A 26919-nucleotide genomic window follows, 5' to 3' on the forward strand; every position below is an offset into this window, starting at 1 on the left:
CATCTACAACAATGTCCTCATCGACAGAGCAACAATCTACATCTATTCCGACAGTGACACCCACAGGGAAAATGGCAACAGTGTCAACCTCAACACCCACCTCAAATGGAGAAACAAGAACTACCAAGACTGATCAATTCACAACAACAATCAATTCCCGCACAATTACAGAGGTCTCACCAAGTTTACCCTCTACATTCCCTCCACTAACTACTCATTTCACACAAACATCTTCTGACCAAAATGATGAAACAACACCAACAGCACCAACAGGTACCAGCACAACTCATCTCCCGTTAAGTACCCGGGAAACATCTACAACAATGTCCTCATCGACAGAGCAACAATCTACATCTATTCCGACAGTGACACCCACAGGGAAAATGGCAACAGTGTCAACCTCAACACCCACCTCAAATGGAGAAACAAGAACTACCAAGACTGATCAATTCACAACAACAATCAATTCCCGCACAATTACAGAGGTCTCACCAAGTTTACCCTCTACATTCCCTCCACTAACTACTCATTTCACACAAACATCTTCTGACCAAAATGATGAAACAACAGTGAAACAACAACACCAACAGGTACCAGCACAACTCATCTCCCGTTAAGTACCTGGGAAACATCTACAACAATGTCCTCATTTCGACTGAGAGTGCAACAATCTACATCTATTCCGACAGTGACACCCACAGGAAAATGGCAACAGTGTCAACCTCAACACCCACCTCAAATGGAGAAACAAGAACTACCAAGACTGATCAATTCACAACAACAATCAATTCCCGCACAATTACAGAGGTCTCACCAAGTTTACCCTCTACATTCCCTCCACTAACTACTCATTTCACACAAACATCTTCTGACCAAAATGATGAAACAACACCAACAGCACCAACAGGTACCAGCACAACTCATCTCCCGTTAAGTACCCGGGAAACATCTACAACAATGTCCTCATCGACAGAGCAACAATCTACATCTATTCCGACAGTGACACCCACAGGGAAAATGGCAACAGTGTCAACTTCAACACCCACCTCAAATGGAGAAACTACAACTACAAAGACTGATCAGCCGACAACAACAATCAATTCGCGCACAATTACAGAGGTCTCACCAAGTTTACCCTCTACATTCCCTCCACTAACTACTCATTTCACTCAAACATCTTCTGACCAAAACAGTGAAACAACACCAACAGGTACCAGCACAACTCATCTCCCGTTAAGTACCCGGGAAACATCTACAACAATGTCCTCATCGACAGAGCAACAATCTACATCTATTCCGACAGTGACACCCCCAAATGGGGAAAATGGCAACAGTGTCAACCTCAACACCCACCTCAAATGGAGAAACAAAGAACTACCAAGACTGATCAATTCGACAACAACAATCAATTCCGACAGTGACACCCACAGGAAAATGGCAACACAATTACAGAGGTCTCACCAAGTTTCACCAAGTTTACCCTCTACATTCCCTCCACTAACTACTCATTTCACACAAACATCTTCTGACCAAAACAGTGAAACAACAGCAACAGGTACCAGCACAACTCATCTCCCGTTAAGTACCGGGAAACATCTACAACAATGTCCTCATCGACAGAGCAACAATCTACATCTATTCCGACAGTGACACCCACAGGGAAAATGGCAACAGTGTCAACCTCAACACCCACCTCAAATGGAGAAACAAGAACTACCAAGACTGATCAACCCACAACAACAATCAATCTTTCCAAAAGCACAATTACAGAGGTCTCACCAAGTTTACCCTCTACATTCCCTCCACTAACTACTCATTTCACACAAACATCTTCTGACCAAAATGATGAAACAACACCAACAGCACCAACAGGTACCAGCACAACTCATCTCCCGTTAAGTACCCGGGAAACATCTACAACAATGTCCTCATCGACAGAGCAACAATCTACATCTATTCCGACAGTGACACCCACAGGGAAAATGGCAACAGTGTCAACCTCAACACCCACCTCAAATGGAGAAACTACAACTACAAAGACTGATCAGCCGACAACAACAATCAATTTCAGCACAATTACAGAGGTCTCACCAAGTTTACCCTCTACATTCCCTCCACTAACTACTCATTTCACTCAAACATCTTCTGACCAAAACAGTGAAAAACAACACCAACAGTTACCAGCACAACTCATCTCCCGTTAAGTACCGGAAACATCTACAACAATGTCCTCATCGACAGTGCAACAATCTACATCTATTCCGACAGTGACACCCACAGGGAAAATGGCAACAGTGTCAACCTCAACACCCACCTCAAATGGAGAAACAAGAACTACCAAGACTGATCAATTCACAACAACAATCAATTCCCGCACAATTACAGAGGTCTCACCAAGTTTACCCTCTACATTCCCTCCACTAACTACTCATTTCACACAAACATCTTCTGACCAAAACAATGAAACAACACCAACAGCACCAACAGGTACCAGCACCACTCATCTCCCGTTAAGTAGCCAAGGAACATCTACAACAATGTCCTCATCGACAGAGCAACAATCTACATCTATTCCGACAGTGACACCCACAGGGAAAATGGCAACAGTGTCAACTTCAACACCCACCTCAAATGGAGAAACTAGAACTACAAAGACTGATCAGCCGACAACAACAATCAATTCCAAGACAATTACAGAGGTCTCACCAAGTTTACCCTCTACATTCCCTCCACTAACTACTCATTTCACTCAAACATCTTCTGACCAAAACAGTGAAACAACACCAACAGGTACCAGCACAACTCATCTCCCGTTAAGTACCCGGGAAACATCTACAACAATGTCCTCATCGACAGTGCAACAATCTACATCTAGTCCGACAGTGACACCCACAGGGAAAATGGCAACAGTGTCAACCTCAACACCCACCTCAAATGGAGAAACAAGAACTACCAAGACTGATCAATTCACAACAACAATCAATTCCAGCACAACTACAGATGTCTCACCAAGTTTACCCTCTACATTCCCTCCACTAACTACTCATTTCACACAAACATCTTCTGACCAAAACGATGAAACAACACCAACAGCACCAACAGGTACCAGCACCACTCATCTCCCGTTAAGTAGCCAAGGAAACATCTACAACAATGTCCTCATCGACAGAGCAACAATCTACATCTATTCCGACAGTGACACCCCAGGGAAAATGGCAACAGTGTCAATCTTCAACACCCACCTCAAATGGAGAAACTAGAACTACAAAGACTGATCAAGCCGACAACAACAATCAATTCAAGCACAATTACAGAGGTCTCACAAAGTTTACCCTCTACATTCCCTCCACTAACTACTCATTTCACTCAAACATCTTCTGACCAAAACAGTGAAACAACACCAACAGTTACCAGCACAACTCATCTCCCGTTAAGTACCCGGAAACATCTACAACAATGTCCTCATCAACAGAGCAACAATCTACATCTATTCCGACAGTGACACCCACAGGAAAATGGCAACAGTGTCAACCTCAACACCCACCTCAAATGGAGAAACAAGTTTCTACTACAAAGACTGATCAAAGCACAATTACTGATCAAGCCTACACAACAACAATCAATCTTCTGACCAAAATGATGAAACAACAATTACAGAGGTCTCACCAAGTTTACCCTCTACATTCCCTCCACTAACTACTCATTTCACTCAAACATCTTCTGACCAAAACAGTGAAACAACACCAACAGGTTACCAGCACAACTCATCTCCCGTTAAGCACAACCCAGGAAACATCTACAACAATGTCCTCATCAACAGAGCAACAATCTACATCTATTCCGACAGTGACACCCACAGGGAAAATGGCAACAGTGTCAACCTCAACACCCACCTCAAATGGAGAAACAAGAACTACCAAGACTGATCAATTCACAACAACAATCAATTCCAGCACAACTACAGATGTCTCACCAAGTTTACCCTCTACATTCCCTCCACTAACTACTCATTTCACACAAACATCTTCTGACCAAAACAATGAAACAACACCAACAGCACCAACAGGTACCAGCACCACTCATCTCCCGTTAAGTAGCCAAGGAACATCTACAACAATGTCCTCATCGACAGAGCAACAATCTACATCTATTCCGACAGTGACACCCACAGGGAAAATGGCAACAGTGTCAACTTCAACACCCACCTCAAATGGAGAAACTACAACTACAAAGACTGATCAGCCGACAACAACAATCAATTCCCGCACAATTACAGAGGTCTCACCAAGTTTACCCTCTACATTCCCTCCACTAACTACTCATTTCACTCAAACATCTTCTGACCAAAACAGTGAAACAACACCAACAGGTACCAGCACAACTCATCTCCCGTTAAGTACCCGGGAAACATCTACAACAATGTCCTCATCGACAGTGCAACAATCTACATCTAGTCCGACAGTGACACCCACAGGGAAAATGGCAACAGTGTCAACCTCAACACCCACCTCAAATGGAGAAACAAGAACTACCAAGACTGATCAATTCACAACAACAATCAATTCCAGCACAACTACAGATGTCTCACCAAGTTTACCCTCTACATTCCCTCCACTAACTACTCATTTCACACAAACATCTTCTGACCAAAACGATGAAACAACACCAACAGCACCAACAGGTACCAGCACCACTCATCTCCCGTTAAGTAGCCAAGGAACATCTACAACAATGTCCTCATCGACAGAGCAACAATCTACATCTATTCCGACAGTGACACCCACAGGGAAAATGGCAACAGTGTCATCTTCAACACCCACCTCAAATGGAGAAACTACAACTACAAAGACTGATCAGCCGACAACAACAATCAATTCGCGCACAATTACAGAGGTCTCACAAAGTTTACCCTCTACATTCCCTCCACTAACTACTCATTTCACTCAAACATCTTCTGACCAAAACAGTGAAACAACACCAACAGTTACCAGCACAACTCATCTCCCGTTAAGTACCCGGGAAACATCTACAACAATGTCCTCATCAACAGAGCAACAATCTACATCTATTCCGACAGTGACACCCACAGGGAAAATGGCAACAGTGTCAACCTCAACACCCACCTCAAATGGAGAAACTACAACTACAAAGACTGATCAGCCGACAACAACAATCAATTCGCGCACAATTACAGAGGTCTCACCAAGTTTACCCTCTACATTCCCTCCACTAACTACTCATTTCACTCAAACATCTTCTGACCAAAACAGTGAAACAACACCAACAGTTACCAGCACAACTCATCTCCCGTTAAGTACCCAGGAAACATCTACAACAATGTCCTCATCAACAGAGCAACAATCTACATCTATTCCGACAGTGACACCCACAGGGAAAATGGCAACAGTGTCAACCTCAACACCCACCTCAAATGGAGAAACAAGAACTACCAAGACTGATCAATTCACAACAACAATCAATTCCAGCACAACTACAGATGTCTCACCAAGTTTACCCTCTACATTCCCTCCACTAACTACTCATTTCACACAAACATCTTCTGACCAAAACGATGAAACAACACCAACAGCACCAACAGGTACCAGCACCACTCATCTCCCGTTAAGTAGCCAAGGAACATCTACAACAATGTCCTCATCGACAGAGCAACAATCTACATCTATTCCGACAGTGACACCCACAGGGAAAATGGCAACAGTGTCAACTTCAACACCCACCTCAAATGGAGAAACTACAACTACAAAGACTGATCAGCCGACAACAACAATCAATTCGCGCACAATTACAGAGGTCTCACCAAGTTTACCCTCTACATTCCCTCCACTAACTACTCATTTCACTCAAACATCTTCTGACCAAAACAGTGAAACAACACCAACAGTTACCAGCACAACTCATCTCCCGTTAAGTACCCGGGAAACATCTACAACAATGTCCTCATCAACAGAGCAACAATCTACATCTATTCCGACAGTGACACCCACAGGGAAAATGGCAACAGTGTCAACCTCAACACCCACCTCAAATGGAGAAACAAGAACTACAAAGACTGATCAAGCCGACAACAACAATCAATTCCCAAGACAATTACAGAGGTCTCACCAAGTTTACCCTCTACATTCCCTCCACTAACTACTCATTTCACTCAAACATCTTCTGACCAAAACAGTGAAACAACACCAACAGTTACCAGCACAACTCATCTCCCGTTAAGTACCCGGGAAACATCTACAACAATGTCCTCATCGACAGAGCAACAATCTACATCTATTCCGACAGTGACACCCACAGGGAAAATGGCAACAGTGTCAACTTCAACACCCACCTCAAATGGAGAAACTACAACTACAAAGACTGATCAGCCGACAACAACAATCAATTCGCGCACAATTACAGAGGTCTCACCAAGTTTACCCTCTACATTCCCTCCACTAACTACTCATTTCACACAAACATCTTCTGACCGAAACAGTGAAACAACACCAACAGTTACCAGCACAACTCATCTCCCGTTAAGTACCCGGGAAACATCTACAACAATGTCCTCATCAACAGAGCAACAATCTACATCTATTCCGACAGTGACACCCACAGTTAAAATGTCAACAGTGTCAACCTCAACACCCACCTCAAATGGAGAAACAAGAACTACCAAGACTGATCAATTCACAACAACAATCAATTCCCGCACAATTACAGAGGTCTCACCAAGTTTACCCTCTACATTCCCTCCACTAACTACTCATTTCACACAAACATCTTCTGACCGAAACAGTGAAACAACACCAACAGTTACCAGCACAACTCATCTCCCGTTAAGGACCCGGGAAACATCTACAACAATGTCCTCATCGACAGAGCAACAATCTACATCTATTCCGACAGTGACACCCACAGGGAAAATGGCAACAGTGTCAACTTCAACACCCACCTCAAATGGAGAAACTACAACTACAAAGACTGATCAGCCGACAACAACAATCAATTCCCGCACAATTACAGAGGTCTCACCAAGTTTACCCTCTACATTCCCTCCACTAACTACTCATTTCACACAAACATCTTCTGACCAAGACGATGAAACAACACCAACAGCACCAACAGGTACCAGCACCACTCATCTCCCGTTAAGTAGCCAAGGAACATCTACAACAATGTCCTCATCGATAGAGCAACAATCGTCATCTGTGACAACGATAACCCCCATGGCAACAAAAGAATTAACAACCTCAACCCTTGTAACAAATGGAAAAACACCTACCAAAACTGATCAACCTTCAACAACAATCAATTCCCGCACAAATACAGAGGTCTCACCAAGTTTACCCTCTACGTTCCCTCCAATAACTACTCATTTCACTCAGACATATTCTGACCAAAACAGTGAAACAACACCAACAGGTACCAGCACAACTCATCTCCTGTTAAGTACCCTGGAAACATATACAACAATGTCCTCATCGACAGATCAACAATCTACATCTGTGACGACGACAACACCCATGGCAACAACAGAATTAACAGCCTCAACCCTTGCCACAAATGGAAAAACAACTACCAAGACTGATCAACCGACAACAACAATCAATTCCCGCACAAATACAGAGGTCTTACCAAGTTCACCCTCTACAGTCCCTCCACTAACTACTCATTTCACTCAGACATATTCTGACCAAAACAGTGAAACAACACCAACAGGTACCAGCACAACTAATTTCCTGTTAAGTACCCTGGAAACATATACAACAATGTCCTCATCGACAGAGCAACAATCTACATCTATTCCGACAGTGACACCCACAGGGAAAATGGCAACAGTTTCAACCTCAACACCCACCTCAAATGGAGAAACAAGAACTACCAAGACTGATCAATTCACAACAACAATCAATTCCCGCACAATTACAGAGGTCTCACCAGGTTTACCCTCTACATTCCCTCCACTAACTACTCATTTCACTCAAACATCTTCTGACCAAAACAGTGAAACAACACCAACAGTTACCAGCACAACTCATCTCCCGTTAAGTACCCGGGAAACATCTACAACAATGTCCTCATCAACAGAGCAACAATCTACATCTATTCCGACAGTGACACCCACAGGGAAAATGGCAACAGTGTCAACTTCAACACCCACCTCAAATGGAGAAACTACAACTACAAAGACTGATCAGCCGACAACAACAATCAATTCCGACAATTACAGAGGTCTCACCAAGTTTACCCTCTACATTCCCTCCACTAACTACTCATTTCACTCAAACATCTTCTGACCAAAACAGTGAAACAACACCAACAGGTACCAGCACAACTCATCTCCCGTTAATTACCCGGGAAACATCTACAACGTCCTCATCGACAGTGCAACAATCTACATCTAGTCCGACAGTGACACCCACAGGGAAAATGGCAACAGTGTCAACCTCAACACCCACCTCAAATGGAGAAACAAGAACTACCAAGACTGATCAATTCACAACAACAATCAATTCCAGCACAACTACAGATGTCTCACCAAGTTTACCCTCTACATTCCCTCCACTAACTACTCATTTCACACAAACATCTTCTGACCAAAACGATGAAACAACACCAACAGCACCAACAGGTACCAGCACCACTCATCTCCCGTTAAGTACCCGGGAAACATCTACAACAATGTCCTCATCGACAGTGCAACAATCTACATCTAGTCCGACAGTGACACCCACAGGAAAATGGCAACAGTGTCAACCTCAACACCCACCTCAAATGGAGAAACAAGAACTATCAAGACTGATCAATTCACAACAACAATCAATTCCAGCACAACTACAGATGTCTCACCAAGTTTACCCTCTACATTCCCTCCACTAACTACTCATTTCACACAAACATCTTCTGACCAAAACAGTGAAACAACACCAACAGTTACCAGCACAACTCATCTCCCGTTAAGTACCCGGGAAACATCTACAACAATGTCCTCATCAACAGAGCAACAATCTACATCTATTCCGACAGTGACACCCACAGTTAAAATGTCAACAGTGTCAACCTCAACACCCACCTCAAATGGAGAAACAAGAACTACCAAGACTGATCAATTCACAACAACAATCAATTCCCGCACAATTACAGAGGTCTCACCAAGTTTACCCTCTACATTCCCTCCACTAACTACTCATTTCACACAAACATCTTCTGACCAAAATGATGAAACAACACCAACAGCACCAACAGGTACCAGCACAACTCATCTCCCGTTAAGTACCCGGGAAACATCTACAACAATGTCCTCATCGACAGAGCAACAATCTACATCTATTCCGACAGTGACACCCACAGGGAAAATGGCAACAGTGTCAACTTCAACACCCACCTCAAATGGAGAAACTACAACTACAAAGACTGATCAGCCGACAACAACAATCAATTCCCGCACAATTACAGAGGTCTCACCAAGTTTACCCTCTACATTCCCTCCACTAACTACTCATTTCACTCAAACATCTTCTGACCAAAACAGTGAAACAACACCAACAGGTACCAGCACAACTCATCTCCCGTTAAGTACCCGGGAAATATCTACAACAATGTCCTCATCAACAGTGCAACAATCTACATCTAGTCCGACAGTGACACCCACAGGGAAAATGGCAACAGTGTCAACCTCAACACCCACCTCAAATGGAGAAACAAGAACTACCAAGACTGATCAATTCACAACAACAATCAATTCCAGCACAACTACAGATGTCTCACCAAGTTTACCCTCTACATTCCCTCCACTAACTACTCATTTCACACAAACATCTTCTGACCAAAATGATGAAACAACACCAACAGCACCAACAGGTACCAGCACCACTCATCTCCCGTTAAGTAGCCAAGGAACATCTACAACAATGTCCTCATCGATAGAGCAACGATCGTCATCTGTGACGACGATAACCCCCATGGCAACAAAAGAATTAACAACCTCAACCCTTGTAACAAATGGAAAAACACCTACCAAAACTAATCAACCTTCAACAACAATCAATTCCCGCACAAATACAGAGGTCTCACCAAGTTCACCCTCTACATTCCCTCCAATAACTACTCATTTCACTCAGACATATTCTGACCAAAACAGTGAAACAACACCAACAGGTACCAGCACAACTCATCTCCTGTTAAGTACCCTGGAAACATATACAACAATGTCCTCATCGACAGATCAACAATCTACATCTGTGACGACGACAACACCCATGGCAACAACAGAATTAACAGCCTTAACCCTTGCCACAAATGGAAAAACAACTACCAAGACTGATCAACCGACAACAACAATCAATTCCCGCACAAATACAGAGGTCTCACCAAGTTCACCCTCTACAGTCCCTCCACTAACTACTCATTTCACTCAGACATATTCTGACCAAAACAGTGAAACAACACCAACAGGTACCAGCACAACTAATTTCCTGTTAAGTACCCTGGAAACATATACAACAATGTCCTCATCTACAGATCAACAATCTACATCTGCGATGACGACAACACCCATGGCAACAACAGAATTAACATCCTCAACCCTTGCCACAAATGGAAAAACAACTACCAAGACTGATCAACCGACAACAACAATCAATTCCAGCACAAATACAGAGGTCTCACCAAGTTCATCCTCTACAGTCCCTTCACTAACTACTCATTTCACTCAAACATCTTCTGACCAAAACAGTGAAACAACACCAACAGGAAGCAGCACAACTCTGCTCCCTTTAAGTAGCCAAGGAACATCTACAACAATGTCCTCATCGACAGATCAACAATCTACATCTGTGACGACAACAACAGGAACCAACACAACTCCGCTCCCTTTAAGTAGCCAAGGAACATCTACAACAATGTCCTCATCGACCAAAGAGAAACAACAGCACCAACAGTTACGATCGTCATCTGTGACGACGATAACCCCCATGGCAACAAAAGAATTAACAACCTCAACCCTTGTAACAAATGGAAAAACACCTACCAAGACTGATCAACCAACTACAACAATCAATTCCAGCACAAATACAGAGGTCTCACCAAGTTCACCCTCTACAGTCCCTCCAATAACTACTCATTTCACTCAAACATCTTCTGACCAAAACAGTGAAACAACACCAACAGGTACCAGCACAACTCATCTCCTGTTAAGTACCCTGGAAACATATACAACAATGTCCTCATCGACAGAACAACAATCTACATCTGTGACGACGACAACACCCATGGCAACAACAGAATTAACAGCCTTAACCCTTGCCACAAATGGAAAAACAACTACCAAGACTGATCAACCGACAACAACAATTAATTCCCGCACAAATACAGAGGTCTCACCAAGTTCACCCTCTACAGTCCCTCCACTAACTACTCATTTCACTCAGACATATTCTGACCAAAACAGTGAAACAACACCAACAGGTACCAGCACAACTAATTTCCTGTTAAGTACCCTGGAAACATATACAACAATGTCCTCATCTACAGATCAACAATCTACATCTGCGATGACGACAACACCCATGGCAACAACAGAATTAACATCCTCAACCCTTGCCACAAATGGAAAAACAACTACCAAGACTGATCAACCGACAACAACAATCAATTCCAGCACAAATACAGAGGTCTCACCAAGTTCATCCTCTACAGTCCCTTCACTAACTACTCATTTCACTCAAACATCTTCTGACCAAAACAGTGAAACAACACCAACAGGAACCAGCACAACTCTGCTCCCTTTAAGTAGCCAAGGAACATCTACAACAATGTCCTCATCGACAGATCAAAAATCTACATCTGTGACAACAACAACAGGAACCAACACAACTCCGCTCCCTTTAAGTAGCCGAGGAACATCTACAACAATGTCCTCATCGATAGAGCAACGATCGTCATCTGTGACGACGTTAACCCCCATGGCAACAAAAGAATTAACAACCTCAACCCTTGTAACAAATGGAAAAACACCTACCAAGACTGATCAACCAACTACAACAATCAATTCCAGCACAAATACAGAGGTCTCACCAAGTTCACCCTCTACAGTCCCTCCAATAACTACTCATTTCACTCAAACATCTTCTGACCAAAACAGTGAAACAACAACAACAACAGGAACCAGCACAACTACTGTCACTGTGTCAACATTATCTACAACTCCTCAGTGTAAGGACTGTCAGTGTATCGGGGGTACCTGTAAATTCAACGTGACACTTGGAAGATGTCACTGCCAATGTCAAGATTTTGTCTTTGGAGATGTCTGCTCTTTTGGAAAGAACGACACCCCTGTTCATATTGGTGAGATTTTTTATACTGAAATACAGGTCTTCAAAATATTCTAAAAAGTGAAGAAAAATTTTGGAAGCAGAGATAAGTTATTGGATTTTAGCAGTATGTTAACATTGTGTCTGATTTTGGCATTGACATGTCTTACCTTAGTGAAGTGAATGTAAAATGTTATTGCAGTGTCCATAACATTTTTGCAATTTCATTTTAACGGTTTCATCATGTTTTGCAGATACCGGAGCAATTCCAACTCGAAAAGCAAATATTACTTTGACAATTCAAATCACTTTTCAGCCTGCTTTTAATGATCTAAGCTCACCTCAATCTTTAGAATTCATTGAGAAATTAGAACGGGAGGTAAATATTTTTTTTATTGTTGCATGACTTAATGATAGTAGTATTTAGTATTCATTCATGTCGCATAACTTACTTATTGTTACACTTAATATTTATCAGGCGATAATTGATACTATATAAAGCTACTTTATATCATTTGTGTTTTGCTCTATACTGTTTTTTATGTTAATGTCTTTTTTTATTTGTTATAACCATGCTATAATAACATCTGTCCTGTCCTGTGTTGTAGCTTGAAGGGCTATGCAAAGAAGCAGATCCAGAAACCTTTAAAAAAGTACAAGTCATCAAGTTATCGTAGGTTTTCATTTCAACTTTACTGATACAATTATTTAAATTACACTTTAATCAAGTACACACTGTTTTTTGGTTAATATTTTTCTATTTTTCAACTGTAGGTCAGGAAGTGTTGTTGCAGAGAGTGTGGCTGAGTACATCTATCCAAACAATGAAACTCAAATCCAATTTGTCAACACTCAGCTTGATGGAGTGTTGTTTAATATCTTGAATGACACAAGTAACCTCAAAAATATATCTCAGGCCTTTAATTCAACTGTGCAGTTAAATGGATTCACCTTTCAGCTACCTGAGATTACAAGTAAGTGTACTCTGTCAGTTCTAAATGTGCGTACTTAACTTATTGTTGCTTTGCACTGTCAGTGTTTCTTCTTTCAATATATGTCAACAATTCTGTATTTGTTTTATGGTACTTTTACAAAATGCTAAATACATCACTTTTTTATCAATCAGATATCACAGATCTAAAGCCTTTTGTAAACTGCTCTCAGTTTGCTAATTACACTGCTGAGATTAGTAACGGTCTATGGCAGTGTACTGGACCTTGCAAAACAAACCCTGATTACTGTCATCAACATGGAGAATGTGTTAATAACATTTACAAAGGGCCACTGTGTAGGTGAGCAAAAATATGTTTTTTTATCTTAATTGCAAGGTCCTAATGTTTTTTTTAGTAACGTTTCCTTCTTATTGCCCTTCAATCCAGGTGCTTCGAGTCTAGCCTTGAGCAGTTTTATGGACCACAGTGTGACCTCTTCCGTCGGGGTCCAGGTTTCTATGGTGCACTCTTTGGATCGTTGGCAGCAGCACTCTTGCTCTTGATTATCATTGTCATTGCTGTCATTGTCAAAAAGAGACATATGGATGTTTGGTGGGTTGTGATGTCCAACCTGCATCTTCCTATATAGTAATATGCAAATGGTCAACAAATTTTGTTTCTTGTTGCCATCAATCATAAAGTTACAAACATTGCCATGGGAAACTAAAGGAACTGCCTCTTTATTTTAGGAGAAACAACTCCTACAACAGAAGACTGTCTGCCTTTGAGGAAGATTTCTTTGACTTCTCTGATACAGGTGTGTAGAGGTCTGTTTTTTTAGTAAAAAAAAAATCTGCCTTACAATTGATCCGCAAGGACTCTAAAGTTTGCAATTTCAATATTATCATGTTCTTTTCCCCAGGAGATCACAACTTGGGATTTGCAGGCGCTTACACATCAAAGGTTTTAGGCCACAGCTAAAAAATGTTGACACCCAATTGCAGGTATTCTCGTTTACTAGTCTGATATTACATAAAGTACCTCTGGAAGTCTTCTGAAGTTCAAGGACAGATACATGTAATATTTTAGTTAAAATTGTATTAATATGTAATCATTCTTGTGTCTTTCCAGGTCAAAACAAAACATCCAGAGGTTTTGAACGTCAACCCTAGATGAAGGCTACAGACAGCAACATTTTTTTTAATTACAATTTTTTTCCATGCTAGCAATAAAGCAAATTACAGATCCGTATATTGCACATTATGTCATATACTAGTAAATGTATGACTTTATTTATATTAATTGTAATTTACTGTAGCCTCTTGTGCTCTTATATAAAAATCCAATTTCTATTCAGACTCCAGTTAATCACACCTCACTACATGAGCAAAGCTACTCTGCAGTAATGAGAAACACAAGGTAAGAATGTAAAAAAAAAAAAAAAACACTTCCTGGAACTCTTGCCCAAGGTTTGTTTCAGAACTGATGTCCTTAGCAAACAGAAACATGCTGTTACTACATTGAGTACATTTTTGACCTGGTATCTTTTGCTCTACATTTACTACAAATACACAAAATAACAACAACATTTAGAACATGTTTTGAATTCACATAGATGCAATAGTAACCAGGAGTAAACTTATAGTAAGAATAAAATGTGATTTAAATATTTTCAAATATTTTTATAATGTTGGCATGCGGTTTGGAGCCTGTCGATTTTGAGATGTGTTTTTGGTATTCAAGAAAATGCAATGGGCTGTGTCCACCTACCACTTCTCAGACTTTGACTAATATCTGCAATATGCACTTGCCATAGCAGTTAGTAATTTGTTTTGATAACACAAAATCTCTGTGACACATGCAACAATCTATAGCATTCAAATACATAGGTAATGCATGATTAGAAACATCTGTCCAATACAGTAGCCATGCAAAATGCTACTTCAACCGTGCCAAAGAGGTGTTGTTTTTTAAATCAGCATCTAAGGTTCCTGTATTTGTGTCCATTAGTGAAAATCATGTTCACTATCCCTGCGCCAAAGAGGGTAATGGTGTACAGTATCCTGACACTAGATGGCATACACACACTCGTTTAAATGATGCTTTGCCATTGCCGCATATGAATAGAGAGGCACAGAGATAGACAGTTTTAATACAATTGTTTATGATCTATAATGTGAATGAGAGTGATGTGAAAATGTCTCATTGTTTAATCAACCTCAGCAGTGACCACCGCTGTCCTGTTGCAGAATTGGAAATGTATACTGTCGCATCAGGTAATAACAGCTTTATCAGTACTGTAAGAGTCCAATATTATTGATCCTGTCTATCTAGTTGGGATACTGGCATTGATATCTCTTTTTTTAACTGCCACTGTACCTTGAAATGCTAGTACACATCCCTGCTGCTTTTTTTCAACAGTTACATACAGTTCGTTGATGTCTTTCCATCTGATCCATTGATGGCTATTTTAATGTAAACGAAGTGGCTGACGCAGAAGAAACTCCTTGTGACCAATTTGTTTACCTTCACTTGATGTACTATACTTTCTTTACAAGTAATCTGACCTGAGTAAAATTTAACCAGCAGCACTTCAGTCTAAGTTAAATATTTACAACTCTGTCAACCCCTCATAGCAAATGATAAGAAAAGTCACAGCAAAAGAGAAGGCGCTGCATGCAATGGAATTAATTAGCAGATTTTTCCGATTATCTTGCTGCATGTTTTTTTGGTATAGATGGGAATCAAAATATGCAGAAGAAGCCAACATAGAATTTACAAACTCTACTTCTCTTAACAGTTGAAAATATGACAGATTGCAGATATGCATTTTCTTGCTATAACCAAAAGGATATTTACATATAAGTGATATACGAGTGAGCATAGCAAGTAATATTCCAAGAATAGTAATTTTGAAATCACTGTTAACAATATTTTTCTACAACATTTATGATAAGATGAATATCCTCCACATTTTGTCTACATACATACATTTTAACTGGCCAAAGGTTTTTTCCGGCTCAGATTCTCATTTGTCAGGTATTCTGTGACACTGCCACAATAGCCTGCTATTATTGTACTGTTAACTACCCCTTTTCACTCACAAGGAGTTTCTAAAATAAAATAGCATATTGTTGAATGTAGAATACAATTGCGATGTTTTATAAATAGATTAGGAATGGGATGTTGTGTGAATTGCATTAATCCTGGAAACGTATGTTGTTGAGCATCTAACCTAAAATGTGAAGAGGAAGTTTTTCTGACTGTTAAAGGTCAAACCAATTAAATTTGCCCCCATATAGCCCTATTTTATAGTACATTACTATTGAAGACAAAGGTTGCATTAAACTATTTTGTGTCTTACTTTTTTGTTGTGTGTATAAAAGTAGGCTACAACAGTATAGCTGCTTGATACTCAATTTCAATTTCTGGACCTTAGAGTTAAATCCATCAGTGTGATAAACATGCATAAACTGTAAAATATGTTATTTTACTACTCAGCATACCTCTTTGTTTATAGCAGAATTTTATGTAATTTTCTTGTTGATTAATGTCAATCTCTGCAGCACTGCAGACATGTTAAGAGCCAGTCAGAGAAACAACTGCAGACTAATCAGCAGAGACTGTTTTGCAATTCATGAGGCATTAATCATAATTACTGTAATAATTCTTATCATTAAAACAAGTTTGTTTCACTAGTCAATCCATCGGCTCTGCCAGCCAAGGACTTCTATCTAATTAACTGAGGCCAAAACATATATTTGATGTAGTTGAGCTGCTACAACTGAAAGTTAAGTCCTACATACTCGATGCCTTGAATTAAATCCAAGGTAGGGTAAAAATCCAATGGCATATGCATTACTGAAGTTGTGTTGTCAAAATAAAGCTCTGTCAGGAAACAAGATTTAAGAAGAATCAGCCACAGAAAAAGTTTAGAACACAAAGTGACTGAATTTAATAGAGAATTGGAATGATCCCTTCTGCCATAAAAAGCTTAATGTAAAATCAAAAGTTGCAATCTAAGCAAGTGACATGTCTGAGTTCTGGCTTGGAACACAACAATGCCTTTTCGTGCTGCAGCCATGCTATAATGTGTGTCGCTCAAACACTACTCACAAACCACACGCTTTGTTAATTCATCTGGCACTTGACCTTTTCTGCCCCCAACAGACATTTAAAATGTGCAGCCACAGTTGCTATAGTCACCACCAGTACTGTCGCCTAGCAGCTTACCTACAAGTAAACCAGGTGAAAAGGTTTGCACATGACCTCATTGCTCCAACTGCTGCCTTTTGTTCCATTAAGACAATAATTGTAAATCAATTGCTACAAACCTACAGAAATGGTTACTGCCTTGCTGAGAGTTTATATGGTGGCTATTGTAACTGCAGCTGAATTAGTAATGATTTGACCTCTAATTCTCTGTGTGGCTCACTGTGGTTTCGGCTCCATGCCTAACCACATGGACTCAAGTCAAGAGTAAAACACTTGCAACATTGTTAAGTGCTTAAAAAACCTGTTGGCGCAAATCTGGCTACCACAGAGCATCAAAGGAGTCATGCAGGAGGATAACGTGTTTTAACCAGGAAGAGGAAGGCAATACACTGTACACAATGTATTGCCAGTCGACTATTGTAAGTCACTCTTCTTTCTCTGGATAGAGGCCAGTCACAAAAAGGCACAGCATGAGGGTGTGTGGGTGATAAAACAGGTCAAACAGCTGAGTTGAGATTTCAGGCTTGATAGATTCAAGAAACAGAATAAAGCAGGTTCATAAATAATTCATTTTATTTTGCTTTCTTTTTTAAAGACTATATACTTATCAACTATTCATAACAAATGGAATTGTTAAATACTGTACACAGCATACTGTATTCTCCCAGTGCATGTCTTCACCACAGCAGAGAAGTTATTTCTTAAACTAGTCTTCATTCAGTTTTATTATTTCTAATAAGACATGAATACCTTAAGATTAAATAGTATCAGTGTATGATGTAAACATTTTTCAGACATTTAAGTCAAAAGCAACATTGTGTTGGCAAGGTTTTGTGAGCAGAAGGGAGAGAAAAAGTATATTTCATATTTGACCTTAACAGTTATGTTTCCCAAACTGAACACCGTGTTCGATACAAAGGGTTACTTCAATACATGTGCTACATTTACTATATCATCCTGATGCTTCTTGAATCATCTACAACAAAAATGCATACATTTTCTAGGCTGCCAGCAGCCAAAGTCTCTCTGACCACACCCACTGCAATCATGTAAGGCAGGAATGCATGAGCAGAACAGGAAAGTCTGTGTCAGGTAGGTAAACCCTGCACTGTCTGTGTAATGCGTCTGTATTAACAGGTTAGCCCAACATCTTCGTGATCTAAGATCTGCGTGATCTAAAATCTCTATTTAAGGAAATCCAGGTAGAATTGACTTTGTCTTGCACTTAACTGAATTTAAATTGTATGTCAGGTCACATATGGAGCAGTTACTTCATCTTTTGTAGATTATAATTTTAGATGTTGCCTTTAATAATGGGGAGTATGTGAAATATGATTTATTTCAAAAGGGAGGTACAGTAGTATTTGAGGCAAATTAGTTCCAAGCAATGAATCACAGCTTGACAAAGATATGCTCCTCCAACTGTTTGATAAAATTTCAGTAAGGATAGCATACATTCCCTTAATGTTCAACAGGTCAATTTCTGTGCAACAAAACAGACCTGGACACTAAAAGAAAGCAATTACTTTTTAGAGGGCTGTACTCAAACGCAGGTGCTGCAAATAAGCAGAGCACAGTAACAAGTATAGTTGACAGTTTTCTACCAATTGTAGAGAGCCTTTTTATAAAGTCTCACCAGAACACTTTTCCAACTGCTGTTCACATGCACGTATGCACAAACACGTCCATGCACATACATACACACAGACACACACACACTCATTAACCGACAACTATACCATTTAAGCTGCACTAAACATTCCAATGGAACATGCGTAGCTACCAGTAATGCACCCACATCTTAGTACAAAATATACCATGTGGAAAACAACATTTACACAGATAGAGTGGCCTAAGTAAAACTGAAACTTCATCAAGACAGGGAAACCATATTGTGTTTATATATAATAGCAAACAGAAAAGAGATTTGTGTGCTAGCATCCTTCATTTTGTTAAAAATTAACTGTCCTTGTATTTAGACTTCATACATTAAGTTATACATGGTTACATTACTGACCTGTCTCTTGTGAGATACAAAAGCAGCATCAATGCATCTCACAAAACATCCTTAACCTTCCAGACACCGAAAACACTGAACACACAAGGTTCAAGGCCCGCTTGTACCTTCTGACTGTACCACATCATCAACAAAAACAGCACAATATTGAATTTCATGTAATAAAAAGCACATCAAAAATAAGCTCTACAATGTTGAATTTTGCCCACAATCTATTGTCAGAGATACAGTTTTTACATAAAGTATCTCGGTTGAGATAGCTATTCCAACATTACCAGTAACTGATTACAGTGCGCACACACCCTGTGTGTTCAGAATACATAGAGGTTAAAAAAAGAAGGTAAAAGCAGCGGTTAGAGGGTCGATAGCGTCCAGTTTCACCATTTTTCAAGTGGTTTTTGCTCATTTACAGTAGAGTCCTCTGCTACTCCACTGAAACTTTTTAAACTAAATCCACATGTGCTTTCCCACTGGTGTGACAGTCCCAGTCTGAGTCTGATCCATCTGTATTGTGAGCTCCAGGGCTGTTAATGACACGAAGAAATCGCTGAGGCAAGAGATAGTAATGTGTGGTGCTGGCCTTTTTGCCGTTCTCCATAACAGGGAGGATGCAGGGGGAGCCCTCACTGTTCTGTCTCTGTAAACCCCGACAGCTTACGTACTTAGGATCCGGTGCAAAGCTTTGGGTGGGTGGCATCACCCCATTAATGTATGTTGGGAGGCTCTTGGGGCTGGGGGTGCGGGAGCTGCTTCTGGACAAAGGTTCCCTTGGGGGCACCTTGGGTGGTTTGTCCTCATCGCTGTAAGCCCCTGACGAGACCTCTGCTGACCAGCGGCGATAGTCTCCTGTCTTGATTGTTCGAGGAGGGATTGGGGGTGGCACCTCGGGCTTATCCATACTTTGGGTGTGGCGTTTGTGGCACGTGAGGCGCAGCAGCGAGGGCTTGTTAAGGGATCCAGCTGGGCCAGAGTGCGATCGTCGTAGCCTCCTCTGAGCTTTGTCCTGCTGTCTCTGACAGACCACTGGCTCAGGTGGTTCCTGTCGCTGCTGCTCATACTGTTCCCGCACTTCCTGCGGAGGATGTGCTTGATGCTGCGGTTGGGGCTTCCTCTGGCTTTGCGGTCCTAATGGCCCATCATAGTAAGCATAGTTAATCTGGCCGCAGTTCCTGAAGCTCCTTCGACTGGGGACTCCATATCGAAAAGGAGACAATTTTGGACACTGATCAGACACCAGGCAGCGGCTATCGTCCGAACTCGTAAAAAATTCTACCTCACTGTCCATAGCCTGCTCAGGGGAGATGTCGGTTTGTGGAGGGATGGGGGGCAAAGGCTTAGAGCATCTGCCTGGCGTCTGTGGGGGACTGCTGCACTCGTACACTGAGAGCCTCTGGAATGAGGGGACCACCTGGTCGTCATCAGCAGGACTTGGGGTGGATGGTTCAGCACTGCAGGACAGGGAGAGATGGGAGGGCCGGGATTTCTTTGGAGGTAATCTCTGTGAGCTGAAACTGTGTTTATGTCCTGTCAGAAAGAAAAAAAATGAAACAGACCCATCACATTAATGGCACAGTATAAAACTGTTAAGGTTGTTAACGACAATCACAATTTACTACTCCACTGGACTCTTATCTTTCTCTACATTTCTGGAAAACCACTTACTATATCTAGTATGTAGCAGATGATTCAAAGGAACAACACATCCAATGCAGCATTTGGGTATTTCAGAAGACCTGCACTGTGCAGATGACAGATCATGCACTTACTTTCATGACTTAGAGACAGTGGAGGTGGCCCCTTATGCTGGGCACGAGAGCTGTGATCTGTGTGTGCAGTGTCCATACTGAAGTAGAAGCTGTTAAAAAAAGAAACATTAGATTAGTACCAGTTTAAAAGCTACATAACATTTCATCGTAATTTGCAATAAATCTCAGACTGACCTGAACCATAAAAGTACAGCATGTCATGCAGATTTGAAATACTGTCCCTTTCTAAAAAATCTTCCCCTAAAGGACTGCTAGTTGTGGCACCTGAACACTCACTTGTCCAGCTCATGGCGATAGCTCCAGGAGGGTTTGGCCATGCTGTGACAGTAGCTGCCCCTCAGGAAGGGGTTTTCTATGGGAAAAGAGATCTCCTGGGCAGTCAGGCCCACTGTGGACATGCTCCAGGCACACTCGGGTCACATCAAAGTCAGGAAACACTCAGATTGCCCGGCTGGCTGCCCCTGCTTCTGGTGTACCTGTAACACAGCCAAGACACAGCAATGAATGACAGTGAAAGGAGGTTGAAAGCAAAAGCAGATGAAGAGAAACAGAACGTGTAGCACATTGAAAAAATGCTCTCTGAAAGCAGAGCTCACATCCTCTACTGAAGCAAAAAAGACCTGATATTAAAATAGAGTGCAAATAACACATCTCCCCCTTTCTGCTGCCCACCAAACCAAATATTTAGTTATGGCCTTTTGCTTATTATTCTTTTCCCTCTCAGAAGACAAGACAACAATCTTTTATGACAGAGGTGACAAAAGCTTGACAAAAAGTTTGACAAGATTTTCGGTCACTTATGTCCCCACACACGATGAGGGCAGAGCACTTTATCATTCATAATGTTCTGTTCAGATTATTTTACAAAGAAAGAAGAAAAACAGTAGATAGACCAAAATAACTAACAAAGATAGTGATGTAAAAATGTTGCTATAATTTACAGATTGTTTTGTTGTTTGTTCTTCAAGTCTACTTTATTCAAAAACTAGCCTGAAGTAGATGACAGATAAAAGTTAGAAGTTAAGTTGTATAAAGTGGAAACAGTGAGAGCAATTGGTGCTTTAGTTTTGATTTATTTGACAGTACACATATGTTGATTGATAAATAAATACAATTGTTAATTGTTAACAGCTCACTGAATGATCTTTACATTTCAACTCTATATATAGGGTCTATAGAAGTCTAAATTTAACACAGCAATCTTAGGTGTGAACTCATTAACCAACTTTCAGACTTCTCTTTCTACAGACTGTACCTCGACTCTTAATATGTTTACAGTTGATTTTAAACTTGACTGTGCTGTCCTCCAGTACTGCAATCTCACTTGTCCTGAACGGCAGAGGAAGGGGCTCCTCCAGTTACCATAGATATACCTGATGTTGCAAGAACTCCTCCAGTTAAAAGGACCTGAATGTCCATGTCATGTCAAGTATGTGTCAGCGCGGAGTAAACAATGTGTACAATATTCAGAGGGGAGGAAATCTGGCAGCAAATTGATATTTCTGGGGTCAGCAATATAGTGGAAGCAAAATCTGATCTGAATGTCTTGACTCACACTGGATTAACCAGTTCAGTAGGTCACAATCTGTGGCGACATGAGTTTAGAAAGTGTTATTATAAAGTATACAGTGCCTATTATAAGTGTATTTGTTGTACACCATGAGAGTTCACGGACACCAGCCGTGCATTGCTGCTTCGGCGTCCTATCAGAAGTCCTATTTTTCAGAATGCAGTAAAACAGGTGCATCCATTGGCCTGGTGGTCATCTCTTCTGGAGACCACAAATGAGGTGCTTGCACACCCAGAGACAAGCTGTCCTCCTTATAATGTTGGAGTGATGACTGAGAAGAACACGGCCCCCTCGCTCCTGGTCTCCTATGAGCCAAATTTATGTGCTGCCCTGACAGCTGGGGAGAAACAAAGCTCTAAAACAACAGGAAGCCTGGGTCAGCAGCATTAGCCAAACTGCCCAACAAGGCATGCACTCCACATGCCCAGGGCTGTCGATTCGGTTCGGTGGGGATGGGAAGCAACATGATCCTCGATAATGAACCCCAGGGGGCTTGTGCTTCCTCTTGCAACAGGTGCAAAGCCAGTTCATCCTGGCAGTTAACCAGAGGAGCATTTACAGGCAACAGAATTAAACAAATTATGTTTAGTCATGCAGAGCATTAACCCTCTTAAAATGGAATTCTTTAAATCACTTAAATCAGATCATTTAACCAGAAAATGTGAGTCTTTATATGGTGAAGTCTGGCCTTTCTGTGTAGGCCTATACAATAGCCTAGGTGGACGGGCTCAATGCCAGTGCGAAGAGAACACAGGGCCCATGCTTACTGGAAAGGAGGAGGTCTGATTGGTTAGCTGTGATGTAAAACATCAGGAGATAGTTTGCCTTTGATTCAGGATTGTAGTAGTCACACACAGACCTTGAAAGAAGGAGTTCACACCCCGCTCATGACATCCCTGCAGCCATTTCAGAGCAACCATACCCGCTCTACCTGTGCGGCAAGCAAACAGCGCGCACACCCCCTCACTTTACCGGATTGAGATAATAATGGTTAAAAGCCTTCTAGCATGCAGGTGACTCACACCACAACACACAAGTCAGCTATCTGGCAAGGCCGGGTACTGATGACCCAGAATTGATTGTCATGTCCATTTAGTTTAAGCGGAAAAGTTACACATAGATATTGTAGACTAAATAAAAGAATCAAACCAGGTTATAGGTTTGCAATCGACCCAAAGTTATCTAAGGGATAGAACATTTAATATTTCGGTCTATCATAAAAGATGGATAGATGTGTGTGTTAATGTGTTAATTTTGTCAGAACTTTTTAAATCCTCGTTATGTCGGCTTAAAGACAATTTACACCTCTAAATGGCTTAGAATATACTTTTTTTTAAAATACATATAATCGCAATAGGAGCTCAGGTTGCATCAATGAGTGGAGTCTGTCGTGCTGGCACCAACATACAAAACAATAGACAAGACATGGGCTCTTACAGCAGCCAACACCAGACATTTCAAATCACTTTCTGAACTCACCTAAATAACTTCACAGTTCTCCGCTGACTTACTCCTAGACTCCTCTTTGGTGGAATATAGCTCCTCGGTTTCTTTGGTTTGATTTGAGTCTATAGTCTTCTGACTGTATCAGGGACAGGACGCCAGCGAATTGGTGGAGCTCCGGCTAAACTGTGCCACTTTAGATAAGTCAAGTATTGTAGTGAGCAATAGGCTTATGTCTTCATATAAGCTCCTCCACACGAAAGACGCACTGGCTCCGCCTCGCACACTTGCCCTTAAAGGCGCAGTTTTCATTTTTACATGTCTCTCTGCAGCGTGTATGTGTGCAGTGAATATGGGATGGCAAAATCACCCACAGGTCTAATTTGAGCATTAAGTTAACTTGATGTGATCAAAGTCTGCTTTTATCCCTAGGACGGATCAGGTGTGTACACAAGGATACAGTTAGCTCATAAACTGTTACAGTGGGATGGGGGACATGTATTAAACAGTAAACACCTCAACAATTAGATATGCAGCTGCTCTGTGAATACATTTCAACAGGGATTGGTTGATGCAGTGGAGTGATGTTTATTCATAATTGCATACAGTTCCATAGCAGCAATAAAGTAATAAGGTGGAACATCATCCCATATGTTTAGCTTTTAAAAACGTTGCATTTTATGACCTATATTATAGGCCTACTTCAAATGTGTCTCCTGTGTGGTTTCATAAACAACAAGCATATGTGCTGCAGTCAAAAGTGAACTGCACAGATATGCAGGGAGACCGAGGCAGTAATAGGGATGGCTCCAGTATAGATAACGCAGACAACAGGCAAAGAAACAGAGCCAGAAACACTCTTATCTGCACAGCTGCTTGCTGAATGAAGCCCAGATTGCTTAGCTGCTCACTTATCAGATCACCCTGGGCATTTGCTTTTAACTGGAACTGTTCTCTGTTTTCCTGACATAATGTTGACTTTACACAGTGTAATTAAATAACTCAGGCTACAAGGTTGATCAGGTCAAATTGATTTTAAAAATCTTAGATGTGCCATCCCTAACACCCTCTATTTCTAGTCACCTAGTTAGATCTTAAGTGGTGTTGTAATAACTATGGCACCTAACCTATCTGGGCTATACAAACCCAACAGTAACATGCACACTAACCAAACACAGCGATACAATGGCTACAAACAACTTATGTGCTGAATCAATAGTGGCAGAAAGCGGAGGTGTGTGCAGAGAGAGAACAGAGTGTTCTTGTGTCTGAGTTTGTAAATCCTTTACAGCTTGTGCACGGAGCCTGCCACCCTCCCTCTCCCTTTCCCACCCCCAAACCCAGAAGGCTTTTCATTACACATTTGGTCTCTACATGGACCAGGCTATCGCTAATCCCCTTTATAATTTCAACCACATTTTTGGAATTCCCTGGGCTGGTTGTGACCAGTGGAGGAAGGGGTTTTGCTAGGTGAGAATTACAGTTTGTGTAAAAAAAACCCACAGAAATGAGCATCACAGTTTGGATTATAAATAATTTACAAGTGTGATGTGATGGATGGTACAAGGAATACTCACCTATAACAATAAAGGTACATTTTCAAAAGGAAAAGGCTAGTTCAATAAAGCATGTGATTATGTTTATTTCCACTTTATATTTCTGAATCTGTCTCTTTCCATCTCAAAATACGCTTCATGTCCAAACTGTCTCTCCTCCCACTTCAGTCCCATCTCAGACTATGAATCACTTACCAACCAAAAGGGTGGAGTTGAGTTGGAAATGAAAAAAATAACCTGTATCATCAGTGTAAATGATTTATTCACTATGGAGGTCACAGCATTGATTGCTGAGGTAATTAAATTACGTGCATATTTAGCCTGCGTCCAAAGTTCACACTGATATAAACACAGCAGCTGAAGGTTCTGTGTTGAAATAAGGTGACATCACTCCTATGAGTCTGTAGAAGATTTTGGTAAATTTGGTGTTAAGTTTGTGATAGTTTTTGCTAAAGACATTGGTTTTGACCAAGGTTGGCTGGCTATCCCTTTGTAAAATGTAAAGGTTATTGTAAGCATTTTGTGGCCAGCAAAGTCTGCAGCTTTCTCTCTTTAGACATGAGAACTGTGGCCGCTATTGACACCTTTAAAAAGCAGCTTAAAGAGTCAGTTCACTCAAATTACAAAAAGAGATATTTCTCTTCTAAACCACTAGTTAAGTAGAAAAACTAGGATTAAGTAGAAGAAAAAAAATCTGCATATAGCCTATTAAATGTATACCCTAGTCATAGTGATGACAAGTGTATTTCCCAAACTATTCCTTTGAAAGCAAATTTTCAAAACACTTTGAAAAAGAATCACATTCACTTCCATTACATTTGGGTTGTGGTAGAAATTATATCTCAAAACCATGACTAATGAAGCTATAGCAAAAGTTAAGTCAGGAAGAATATAGGCTACTTTTGCATGCATAGGCCTATAGTTTTATTTCTTATGCATCTGCATTTAATCCTCTCACGCATCCTCACTCATTATTCCTTGCTGTCCTGTCCATCTCTGTCAATTATGTTATCAGCTGTTCTCACTTGTCCATGCTTTTATCTTCAGCAGACTACTGTAACGGTGTCTTTACAGGTCTCCCTAAAAAGTCAATCAGACAGCTGCAGCTG

The 26919-nt window shown here is 41.0% G+C and overlaps 2 protein-coding genes across 2 annotated transcripts; one reads left to right on the forward strand and one right to left on the reverse strand.

Moving 5' to 3' along the window:
• The first annotated feature begins 11963 nt into the window (after positions 1-11963).
• On the forward strand, positions 11964-14422 carry LOC114553697 (mucin-3B). The gene is made up of 9 exons (XM_028575036.1): positions 11964-12345; positions 12566-12690; positions 12920-12984; positions 13086-13285; positions 13438-13603; positions 13691-13855; positions 13993-14060; positions 14166-14247; positions 14375-14422. Exons 1-8 carry the CDS (start codon positions 11964-11966, stop codon positions 14222-14224), a joined length of 1230 nt encoding a protein of 409 aa, XP_028430837.1. The 3' UTR covers positions 14225-14247; positions 14375-14422.
• Positions 14423-18013: 3591 nt separating this feature from the next.
• errfi1a (ERBB receptor feedback inhibitor 1a) lies at positions 18014-24495 on the reverse strand. The gene is made up of 4 exons (XM_028576919.1): positions 24291-24495; positions 21518-21717; positions 21242-21330; positions 18014-20999 (listed from the first exon to the last, which is right to left on the reverse strand). The coding sequence occupies exons 2-4, from the start codon at positions 21637-21639 to the stop codon at positions 19918-19920; spliced, it is 1293 nt and encodes a 430-aa protein (XP_028432720.1). The 5' UTR covers positions 21640-21717; positions 24291-24495; the 3' UTR covers positions 18014-19917.
• Positions 24496-26919: the final 2424 nt, after the last annotated feature.

This window comes from Perca flavescens, chromosome 4 (assembly GCF_004354835.1).
Source record: "Perca flavescens isolate YP-PL-M2 chromosome 4, PFLA_1.0, whole genome shotgun sequence".
NCBI lineage: Eukaryota > Metazoa > Chordata > Actinopteri > Perciformes > Percidae > Perca > Perca flavescens.

Bases quoted from the DNA above. Each gene is read 5' to 3' on its own strand.
- LOC114553697 (XM_028575036.1), top strand. From the start codon at position 11,964: ATGGCAACAAAAGAATTAACAACCTCAACCCTTGTAACAAATGGAAAA. The intron at 12,985-13,085 runs GTAGGTTTTCAT...TTTCAACTGTAG, and splicing joins GTACAAGTCATCAAGTTATC to GTCAGGAAGTGTTGTTGCAG. The intron at 13,286-13,437 runs GTAAGTGTACTC...TTTATCAATCAG, and splicing joins TCAGCTACCTGAGATTACAA to ATATCACAGATCTAAAGCCT.
- errfi1a (XM_028576919.1), bottom strand. From the start codon at position 21,639: ATGTCCACAGTGGGCCTGACTGCCCAGGAGATCTCTTTTCCCATAGAA. The intron at 21,331-21,517 runs GTGAGTGTTCAG...TTTTTTTAACAG, and splicing joins TATCGCCATGAGCTGGACAA to CTTCTACTTCAGTATGGACA. The intron at 21,000-21,241 runs GTAAGTGCATGA...TCTTTCTGACAG, and splicing joins ACTGTCTCTAAGTCATGAAA to GACATAAACACAGTTTCAGC.